This window comes from Alternaria novae-zelandiae (assembly GCF_023758075.1).
Source record: "Alternaria novae-zelandiae strain BMP 2774 chromosome Unknown scaffold_12, whole genome shotgun sequence".
Taxonomy (NCBI): Eukaryota; Fungi; Ascomycota; class Dothideomycetes; order Pleosporales; family Pleosporaceae; genus Alternaria; species Alternaria novae-zelandiae.
This window is the reverse complement of record NW_026056972.1, coordinates 686,585-697,380: the sequence shown is the minus strand read 5'-3', so window position 1 is coordinate 697,380 and position 10,796 is coordinate 686,585. Positions and strand designations below refer to the sequence as shown.

Genomic DNA, 10,796 nt, shown 5'->3' with positions numbered 1-10,796 from the left:
TTGCCTATGAGGTGGCCACAATAGATCCGGCAGTCGCCCAAGCGTCACGCCAGCTCAGGGACGAAGCACGAGTGGCGACGCGCCAACAGCGTCTTGGTGAACCGCTTGTAATCTACATTGTCAAATCATCCGAGCATGTGCGAGATATTTCTCGCACGCTATCCATGGCTTACGACTCTGATCAACAACATATACTACAAGAGCGCATTAATGCAGCTGCATTCGAGCACGCAGATGTGCCCGACTCGGTTTTAAAAAGCCCCATCAGATTGCTCCATCAATTCTTTTTCTACTCTCCTACAAGAGAATACTTCTTCGGTCGTGAGCGGAAACGGGCGAGGTTACTCACTCGGAGTTACTTCGAATTCGCTGTGAGGAAGCTGCGGCACAATGCTCACGTAGAATACCGGTTCTTGATAAGGGCAAACAACCTTACACTTATGGATTCTGGTAGCGATCGAGCAGAGCCCATGAACACGGCTGTATCCAGGCAAGGAAACATACGATGCAACTTTGTCTTAGTCCCCGACAGTCACGCTACGCAAGATTCTATCACACGAATAGAACAGTCTCCGGTTGGCGATTGTTTGCCCACGGAATTGGCCACACCTAAAGAACTCGCCTACATGCGGACCATGATATCCCAACTCGGAAGAGCCCGACCAACACAACCTGGGCTGCGATAATGATTCAAGGAAGCTACCCGACTTCCCAGTTACAGGCTCAATGGACCACATCCCAGATACGCCTTGCGAATTGGCATGTGGCAACAGAGCAGAACCTGGACGCATGGCGGGAACCTGATAAGGTTGCTTGTATCTGATCACTAGGATGGCAAGCAAACAGAACGCTGAAGAAAAGGAGCTGCTCTCACGACTGCACGCAGAGACCGTTCGCAGAATTTATGGGATATTCACATAGTGGGGACGGAGGAGAGTTGTTCATCAAGCCCAGCGTAGGATGTGATCAGTATCAAAAGATTGGTTGACACTACAAATCCACAACTCAGCAATATACGCGATCGCTACAAAGGCATTCAGAGTTCCCAGGTTCCACAGTTTCCAAAGTGGAGACCTAGCGTGTGCGAATGAAGTTATACCTCCTTTTACTCAGACTTGCATCAGGTCCCAAAGCCAAGATCCAGCCGTGGTCAAAACGGGACAAGATAACCCATATCATCACGAAGACTATGTCCAAAGCTCTCAGTAGTAGTTGTGGTAGGTGTGGCAGTCGTGGTTGTCGTGGTTGTCGTGGTAGTCATCGTAGTTGTAGAAACGACCGGTTCGCCAAACGTCGAGTTCCTGCTCTGTCATGGCCTCCGATTGCAGCTTAATGTTCTTCGCATCAATAGCACTCTCTCCATACATTATCCCTATCTCAGCCCGTGACGGAATAGCATCGGGTGGCGGTGTAGCCGTAAAGATCACAGTCACCTCAAATGAACGAACGTCTTCCGGGTGAGTATTGGCTCTTCCCGTGAGTAAGTAGCGCAAATCCCTGTCGCCTTTTACTTTCCCGTTTGGGAACAGAACTCTTAACTGAAAGTGTGTCTCTTTGCGCATTCTTAGCACACAGAGACGATAGACTTTCTGGAGCGTTGTATCGTCGAATTCAGTAAGTGGGGACGTCTTACTTTCGCAACGCGTTTGATCGATACTCTGAACACGCATCCTCAGTTGACGGGTCGGTATCATCTGCGTAAACTTGGAGAGTTCGACAGGCATGCCGGCGTCGCCATGGTTCTCTTTGGACAGCGTATCCAAGTGATGACCCGAGGTGAGAGCTTCTAGAAAGCGCAGTGCAAACGTGCCATGTCCCTCCACGGCGACAAGCGTGATAGGTTGCCCCGGGAAGCCGTTGCCGAAGTAGGCTCTGATCTCGTCGCACAGAAGGCGGTTGACTAATAATAGTGCTGTGGAAGGCCTTAATTTGGTATACCAGAGGCAACGGTGGTCTCCAAAGATTGATACCAAGTGACTCTCGGGCTGCAAGTAATCGTATACTAATAACCGGATGTCTTTGGGAAGGTCGAGGAAGCGGAAGGCATCAACGCTACTATCCATCTTGAGCTCTCAGGACAATAGATGAGGAGCTTATGTATGTCGGTGTGGATGGGGTCCACGAGCTGATGGGAGTCGTTCAATGTGGTGAAGCCAGGTTTCTAGTCCATTGCCGTCTTCCGTTGTCGTGATGATGGTACAAGAAATTATGTCGTCCAGCCTAGTGAGACATGATATCTGTATTCAGCTTCGAAGGTAGCGCGAATTGTGATGGCGAGCCGTTCTATGAGGGTTCTGCGGCGTCGATGGGGAATGGAATGAATGTCGATGTTCGGGAAGTTCCCGGTTCACCTGCATCAGATGCGGTGCACGGACCCACGCGCATCGGCAGGCGTCGCAAGACATGACGATTCCAGGCTCAGGCACCTCATCCAACCGCAACCATCGACGTCGACCACCTCCAAACCCCATCTCCTCCTACAATATCCTCTCCATCGCCAATACAGGTAGCGAACTACCTAACGGTATCACGATCGAAGCGCCGCCACCGCCGCCGATAAGCTACCCGCCGCCGCGCGATACCGAAGCTCCAAGTCGCCCATCATGGTGAAGCCCGTTGTTTCCGCGATGAATGCATGGACGTGGTATGCACGAAAAATCCCGGCGAAGAAGGAACAGCAAGGAAGCTAACGGAGTGCTAGCATCGTCGTGTCGCTCTTTGCCATCGTCATTCTCTCCACGATCGGAGCTCTGTTCAAAGTACGTCTGCCTCGCGCCCATGGTTCCGACAAGGACGAATACCTTCGAACTCACTATCGCGACTGGTTATGAGAACTGTAAAGCGGAACTAATGCTAACACGCAACTCGCAGGGACACAGCGGCACCGTTATGGGAGGACATGAAGACCCCGAGGATGGTGGCGCAGTTGCCGGCGCTGTGTTCGGTGCTGTCTTCATATACATTGTACGTTGAAATGGGGGAGAGAACATCGCAGTTTGCTAACGTCTTTCCAGGGCTTCTTTGTCTTCTGTGGCCTGCAGGCCTTCCTCCACATGCGCGAAAGCCGTCGCGGCGCGATAAGCCTGTCATAATCCTGAACAGAATGCGAAACACGACCGAGGGGTAAGATAAGACGCGGTATCATCTAAAGAATCTTTGAATGCGACGATGAAGCATTAGGACAGGCACGCGTCATTGCGCCTGTGGAGGGGAGGCAAGGGGGCACTTGTACATTGTAATATGAGACACGGCGTTCAGCGGGCACAGGCGGGTTCATACATTTCCGTAGCAAGACATTGGATTAGCGTAATATATGCTATCTGTACATGTGCATGAGCCCTGCATATCTGTCAAGTGAAGCATTAGGTCCGATCCATGCACGAACGCCAAAAAGCGCCAGCCACGACGTTCCCATCTACCAGTCCCTCTCCCACAGCGGCTCGAGCGTCTTGCTCATGTACGGGCCGTCAAGCCAGTAACCCAGTTTGCCGTAGTAACTCCGCACACCAACACCAGAGATAACACTGATCTTACTGCTTCCATGCTCTTCCTTGGCTATCCGCTCTGCCTCCTCCATCAAAAGCGTACCATAACCTTGATGCTGGAATCTCTTTGGGTCTCTAGCATGTATAGGAACAGCAGACCCGTAGACGTGCAGTTCGCGTACCAGCGAAGAGGGCTGGCCAGTCAACTCTGGCCGGAAAGTGTGTTCTTTCGAACATTGTCGTAGACGAAGCAGGGCGATCAAGATGTCCTGTTTTGGGTCTTCGTACGCAAGGAATGTTTCCCAACCGCCGTTAGCTGTGTAGTCCCGACGTACCAACTCAACCTGGTCGGGCCGGATCTTATGCTTCACTTCGTTGATGCCGACCTCACGTGTTCGCACATCGCGACACGAGGTACCAAAGTCCTTCATCCTTGCCAGCGCCAACTCCCGCAAGTTACCATTCTCAACACCGGATGTGACAAGCGGCATGGGGATATCGCGCTGCACGCGGTAGATACGCGTCCACGGCGGTACTAGGGCCAAGATGCGGGCAACGATATCGATGAGAGCGTTTGGGGTGTAGTTCTTGTATCTTCCTGTCCGCCAGAGTTCGTACAGTCCTGTGCCGCGGATGACAAGTGTAGGATAGATTTTGAGTCCATCGGTGCGGAAATCTGGGTTCGAGAAGTACTCTACGAATTGATCGAGATCGCGCTCCATACCAACGTTAGGCAGGTCAGGCATCATGTGCGAAACCACCTTGAATCCGGCGTCCTTGGAAAGACAGAAGGTTTTCGCTACGGCTGCGACAGTGTGGCCTCGGTTCGTGTCGCGCGCTACATCTTCGTAAAGGGACTGTACACCGATCTCGAGACGTGTGCATCCGTACCGCAACATGGAGGAAAGATGTTGATCCAAACAGTAATCTGGTCGTGTTTCGATGGTGATACCCACGCACTTTATGTTACTCATCTCACCGGCGGCAACAGCCTCGTCAACGTCTTTGGTTTGATATCCCGAAAGCGCGTTGTGTAGTTGTGAGATGAACTCGTCCCGATATGACTCTGGTAGTGACATGAATGTGCCACCCATAATGATGTACTCGACTTTGTCGACACTGTGACCGAGCGACTTAATCTGGTCGACTCGTCCACGAGCCTGCTCGTAAGGATCATATCGCGCTCGAATAGCGCGCATAGATGTTGGCTCGTAACCTGTGTAGGACTGTGTTGAGTACTCAAAGTCGGAGTCTGGACCTCCTGGACAGTATACACAGATATTACCAGTGTAGGCAATGTGTGGGCACCGGTGAGGTTTGCACATGACCGCCACTACTGCAATACCAGATGATGTACCTACAAAGCACATCAGTCTCACAATACTTATGCAATATCGTTGAGGGCAACGTACGGATCGGCTTGGCGATGAGCTTCGGGAGGATATATTTCTTGTAGTGCTCAGGCACAGCCGCGATAATCGCCGTGAGCGGAGGCTGGCTCTTAAGGTAGTGCTTCTTCGCGATCTGACCTCGTAGCGAGTTCAGGTTCAGATCCTTCTTAGGTTTTGAACCGTCGGCCTGGGATTCATAGTCCTGAATGAGCGCTGAGGCGATGTCTGCGCACGCACGCATGTAACGTTCATTCTCGGGTGGCAATTTGACATTCTTTGGTAGCCTCCTCTTATGCTGCGTCTCTGTCACCGTCATAGTCGCCATGGTGGGCAGATTTTATTGTTTGGTGTTTGCGGTTTACAGATGGCGAATCTTGAGGACTCAGACTCTGGATGTGGAAGTCACGGGTGGGGGTGGGATTTATTCGGAGCTAGGTCGCTTCTGTACTAGTGTGATCGCTTCAACTTGCCAGACTTCAGCTCCCACGAACTCACTCATCTGCTCCATCGATGCGCGCCCCAAACTTCGACATGGTCTCATTAATTTGTTTTCAAACCCTTGCATTCGTACCCATGAAGCACGAATGACTTTGCTAGACCCGTGATTCATGATGGACTTACCATTCTGTTTACTTTCATTTGTTCACACGAGGCATCCAGGCCATGAGCTCCATTCACTGGGCAGGACCAACTCTCATTCTAAACTACTGTCGCGGAGACACCATTCAATCACTGTGCAAACTCCCCGAGTACACACACTCAGAGATGTATATACTGAGACTGACCAGACTAGCCTGTTCCCCCTGTCTTGATAGTTACGTGAGAAAGTAGTGACCCGATATGTTCGACGCTACAAGAACCTGAGAAGGGTACACAGTCAGCAGCCGTAGCATTTGCATTAGAAAGCTTTACTAGAAATTGGTAAACTAGATATGTCGCCCTTACGCCCTTTGCAAACCATGGTACTACAGTACTAGCTTACGACTCATCACCAAGCACCTGACGACCTCGGGAGTTCCGAATAATCCAGACTTTCCGAAGGAGCGCTCTTTCTTGTTTCCATCACATCCACTCGTCTCACAAGGTCTCACGACTCAGCCCACACTTATACTACGCAATGGGAAAGCGCAAACCACACCCCTCGGGCCGTCCACCAAAGAAACCCGCACCCACCGAAGAAGACGAAGAGAAAGGAACAATATTCTTCTACATGCCAAACGAAAAGCCCTACGGCATATTCTGCCAATGGCACCCCAGCCCCTTCAGCATCCCCATCGCATCACTCCAATGGCTCGTTGATCTCGCACCACCACCACCGCCACCCCCTTCTACCCCATCCTCGACAACCACCTCAGCATCCTCAATCCTATCAACCCACGCCTCCACCTCCCCCGGCAACCCAATCCCGTTCCTATCCTTCACCTGCGCCGAACAATCCTACATGTACTGCAAGTCCCTTTTCTTCTCCGACTTCCCCACCTGCGCCTTAATCCTCTCGACCCCAGACCCAAAGACGCAAAAGAAACACGGTCAGCGCATCACCAATTTCTCGTTCACCGCCTGGACCGTAGTGAAAAGCCGGGTTGCGCGGGTGGGGAACTGGTATAAATTCACGGGGCCCGGGAACGGGAATAGACATATGAGGAGTGTTTTGCTGGGGACGGGAGAGAGGGAACTTGCGGAGGCGGGACGCAGGGATAGAGTGTGGGGCATTGGGTATAGGGCGTTTGAGGCGGAGGGGTATAGGGAGTGGTGGGGGGAGAATTTGTTGGGAAAGTGTTTGGGGGATGTTAGGGGGAGGATTGGGGAGATGGATAGGAGGGTGAGGGAGGAGGGGGAGGTTGTGGACTGGGATTGGAATGGTGAGTTAGATGGCGATGCGGATGGCGACGAAGGGAGAGAAGTCGAAGGAGAAGACGTGGATACCACTAATACTGTCATCCAAGAAGTAGAACAAACCTAAAGGTCCTCCACCTCACCACCCCTCCACCTCACCTCCCTCTCCAAACTCTCCACCACCATCCCCGCCACAATCCCATGTCCCCCCGGCCTCAAATGAAAAACCCTCTTATAGCTATCCGGCAACAACCAATGAATCCCATCACCCAATCCCCCTTCAACCCCCACCCCCTTCCCCTTATCCACAAACCCCTTCTTAGGATCAACCTCCCACCCCGGATGTTCCTCCACCGTCCTACCAACATCCCTCGCAATCCCCGCCTCAAACGACCCCTTCGGTACATCACCGCCCGTCCTATTCTGCAGCGCCGTTCTATTCTCCCCCGTATCCACGGTGTTCCATTCGTAGAAGACGAGGCCGGCGCGATTAGGAGATGGTTCTAGGACACGGGGTTCGCAGTAGCGACCCCGTGCCTCAGTAACCTCCGCGTCGTAATCTATGAAACGGACGTTTGGACCAGAGTCGCTAACGGCTTTGAATAAGATGGCGTTGACGGCGCGGACCATGTCGTTCAGCTCCTGGCGTAGGGCGCGCGTGAGGTATTGTTTTGTCCATTCGACGTCTTTCCAGACGGCCCAGGTGACGTTGTCGCAGGTGGAGTCTGAGGCGCCGAAGAAGGATGCGTAGCCTGTGTAGTATATCACACCGTGGTCTTGGTTCATCTTTGGTTTCGCGGCGTTGAGGAGGAGGGTCACGTTGTGGTAGAGTTCTGTTTCATTTGCTATCCGAGCTCGTGCTTCATTGATAGCCGTCTGGCACGCATCCTCGCCTGATAGATAGAATTGGTAGATGCAGTTGCTTAGTATGGGTGTTAGGCCGATGTCGTTGCCGCCGGCGGAGATGGTGAGGAGGTCGAGGTTATCTTGTAAAGCCGGGATCTGGGTTTCCAAGATCTCCGTGCTGGTAGATCCGGAACAGGCGAGGAACTGGTGGGTGCGGTTTGGGTTGGGCCCGAGGAGTGTGGTTTGTAGGATGTTGGGGTAGGAGGAGGTGTAGCGGGAGCATGACCAGTCGAGACGTGTGCCGGATCCTAGGCCCGCGGCGTAGGAGTCGCCGATTGAGGCGAAGCGTTGGATCCACGGGAACTTGTTAGCGGGATCAAAGAGAGGCGATTGGAGTGCGTTGCTGGAGGGATTAGAGAAGGTGGTGGCTGTGAGCCAGTTGGTGAGGATCGAAAGGAACATGGTGCCAGCACTGCGAATGTAAAGTGGAGTCAAGTAAGCATGAAAGTCCCTCCAAGGGCATCACCAACCAGCAAGTTGTGCTCCTGTGAAACAGCAAACATGTCAAGATAACTTTCTTATCATCGTTGCCTTGCCGCGCCGATGAGGCACTGTAGTCACGCGCCGTAAGCCGAGCTCTTCATGCGCGAATCGAGAGCCCACGAGGTCATGATTGGACAACGAGTGGCTGGAACTGAAGTTTGTCTGAACACCATCAACCTCGTAGATTTAGTAACCTACGGATGCAAAGGCTTGATGCATCGGTCACAGCCGGAAGGTAGGAAACCTGCCAGCCACGGAAGCTTGAGGTAGCACCCGCATCTGTCCGGTTCCATGCATCGCTAGCCCATCCACATTGCTTTTCAGATCAGTCATTCATGAGTTAAAGATCCTCGAATACAACTTCTCATGTCTCCCAACCCAAAGATCCATAACCGGCACACTCTGCCCCGCATCCTCCACCGTCCTATCCCACCCCTCATCGACCAGTCCCCTAATCCTATCCTGCAACTCGGCGCTCGCAAGGACCGCCTGCGCCTGATACGGTCCCATAACGCTCGCTCTCACAGCCGCACTAACCACAGTGCGTGCATGTGAAAAGAGGAACAAGTACGCAGCCTGTTGCAGCGGAACAGCCAGGATACTCGTGACAAGACCCCACAGCGGCGCGAGGTGCACGTTGATATGCTCTGAAGTGCGCAGTGCAGCAGAAAAGGCCGTGAGCGCTTTAATCGCTACTTCACTACCCACCCCCCCGTTCTCAGCATACTCCAACGCCGTCGCCTTAGGCCCGTTATACTGCGCCCTAAAACTGCGATCCCAAACCGCCAGCAACGCGCGGCCCTGTGCTATGCTCGCCCGTCGCGCAACGGTACACGGTGTACTCGCGTCAAAGTCATTGTCCAATGTCTCGATGGCTTGCGGCGTGCGGTACCCGGCTAGCACGTAGGGCAGCGATGTGCTTGCGAGTGTTGAGAGCGATAAGCGGAGGAAGGTGTGGAACGCGGGTAACTGTGACGCTGATGGCGGCGACGGCTTGTGGTGCGCGAGATAGGATTCTAGACCGGAGCTGAAGGCGAAGGAACCTAGTGGGAGCGCGGAGTCGGCGAGGAGGAGGAGCGCGTGGAGGGCTGGGGGGTGTTAGGTTGGGAGTTGGGTGGATGGGTGAGCGATAACGGACCTGCGTCATTTGCGGGCGACGATGGTGTCGCTGCGACGGTATTTGGGTTCAATCGGGCTTTCGCATCCTGAAGCCGTCTTTCGAGATCGGCTATCTCGTCTTGGACGGCTTGTTGCTCCGACGGTGGTTGTGTCATCGTGTGCGTGGGAACGGTGATGCGGCTAGAGTAGGGTACAACATGCGCCTCGGCGACTATTCCCAAGATAGACGGGGTATCCATTTGGGCGCATGCAGCTTTACACATGCATAGAACCTAGTCTGAAGATAGTAATGCATGATAACGTTGTTCCATTTCATCCCGTCTCGTCTCATCAATATATGTAGTCATGAGCCTCGTAGTCATTCATCCGTAATCAAAACTCCAGAACCAGCCCATCATCCGAAGGCATGCAAGCCGCAATAGGGTATACAGATGACAATTGCGCCCGAGAAGAAAACCGATGCTGTACACGCTAAACAAGAATGGCTGTGAGCCCATGTCTACACGTCTTCCTCCTTCGCGTCCTTCTTGGGGATATCGGCGAACATGAGTGTGCCGCTGCCCTTGTTCGACTCGAAGTTCTTTGCGCTCGTCTTCTTAAACAGCGTCTGCGGCTTCGATCTAGACGTGCGTTAGTCTACCATTCATCGCTGGTATATAGTTGGATAGCGACTTACTTCTTCATGGCGTGCTTGGTCTTGAAAGCCTGCAACTTTTGTGTCGCGGGGCTCATGATGTCGTCCGACGGCGAGACAAACTTCTGCTCTCTGGAGTATTATTAGTGATGCGCAGTGGTATATGAACATGTATGAACTCACTGTCCGTTGTCTAGGCGCGACTGCAGAACTTGACGGTGGTAATCGAGGCTCTTGGAGTCCTTCTTCTCGGCGTCCTTCTCTGGGGAAGACATGGGCTTGACTTGCGCGTTGGTGTCGCGAGGGGTGAGGACGTTGGTGGCCATTGCGGTAGGGTAGTTGCGGTTGATGTAAAGGCGGAAGACTTGATCAAAAGTTTTCAGATGTGGACGGTTTTAAGGTCGTGTAGCAAGTTGCAGATGTTGTAGTTTGTGCTGAAGAGGTTCTGTCTGAAAGGATCTTGTTGCGGATTGCGGTCGTGGTTATAGTAGTCTTGTTCAAGGGTGTTTATGGTAGCCTGTCGCGTGGGGCAACGGCGAGGAACGTCATACCCTGCGCCTTCAGCCTTACATCCCTACGTTCACGGGCCCACCCACTTAAAAATCCCAGATCCGGCCTTCGGTTCGAAATGACAGCTCGCATATGGTTGGCTGGCAATGAACGCTTTGGCTAGTGCACCGAGCAAAGGTACCAGCCCAGTGTGAGTCAAAGGCTATAGAATCACACCATATAACACAGATTAGACATGGTATCTTTGTTTGCATTCTTTCTCTGGGCCATCCCAGGCCTGAGCTCCGCAGGGCCAACGGAATTTATCTAAACCCATCCGCGGAAACATTGCCGACCGAGAGACGAACTCCGTGCATCTAGTAAAACATGCTAACACATGTCGTCTGAACATGCATCGCAACTATCATCGTACATTGTCTCGCGCTCTTGCGC

At 52.8% G+C, this 10,796-nt stretch overlaps 5 protein-coding genes across 5 annotated transcripts; 1 reads left to right on the top strand and 4 right to left on the bottom strand.

Annotated features, from left to right (window-relative positions):
- Positions 1-2,603: 2,603 nt before the first annotated feature.
- On the top strand, positions 2,604-3,092 carry J4E88_006347 (uncharacterized protein; the record flags this gene model as incomplete). The annotated part of the gene is made up of 4 exons (XM_049399973.1): positions 2,604-2,644; positions 2,702-2,759; positions 2,872-2,964; positions 3,015-3,092. The coding sequence occupies 4 exons, from the start codon at positions 2,604-2,606 to the stop codon at positions 3,090-3,092; spliced, it is 270 nt and encodes an 89-aa protein (XP_049254284.1).
- Positions 3,093-3,415: 323 nt separating this feature from the next.
- Positions 3,416-5,201, bottom strand: ELP3 (Elongator subunit; the record flags this gene model as incomplete). Its single annotated transcript, XM_049399972.1, has 2 exons — positions 3,416-4,746; positions 4,898-5,201. 2 exons carry the CDS (start codon positions 5,199-5,201, stop codon positions 3,416-3,418), a joined length of 1,635 nt encoding a protein of 544 aa, XP_049254283.1.
- A 1,542-nt stretch (positions 5,202-6,743) lies between these two features.
- Positions 6,744-8,229, bottom strand: J4E88_006345 (uncharacterized protein; the record flags this gene model as incomplete). Its single annotated transcript, XM_049399971.1, has 3 exons — positions 6,744-6,804; positions 7,050-8,030; positions 8,222-8,229. The coding sequence occupies 3 exons, from the start codon at positions 8,227-8,229 to the stop codon at positions 6,744-6,746; spliced, it is 1,050 nt and encodes a 349-aa protein (XP_049254282.1).
- A 205-nt stretch (positions 8,230-8,434) lies between these two features.
- Positions 8,435-9,375, bottom strand: J4E88_006344 (uncharacterized protein; the record flags this gene model as incomplete). The annotated part of the gene is made up of 2 exons (XM_049399970.1): positions 8,435-9,189; positions 9,240-9,375. The coding sequence occupies 2 exons, from the start codon at positions 9,373-9,375 to the stop codon at positions 8,435-8,437; spliced, it is 891 nt and encodes a 296-aa protein (XP_049254281.1).
- Positions 9,376-9,719: 344 nt separating this feature from the next.
- Positions 9,720-10,180, bottom strand: J4E88_006343 (uncharacterized protein; the record flags this gene model as incomplete). The annotated part of the gene is made up of 3 exons (XM_049399969.1): positions 9,720-9,840; positions 9,897-9,986; positions 10,038-10,180. 3 exons carry the CDS (start codon positions 10,178-10,180, stop codon positions 9,720-9,722), a joined length of 354 nt encoding a protein of 117 aa, XP_049254280.1.
- Between the last annotated feature and the right edge of the window lie 616 nt (positions 10,181-10,796).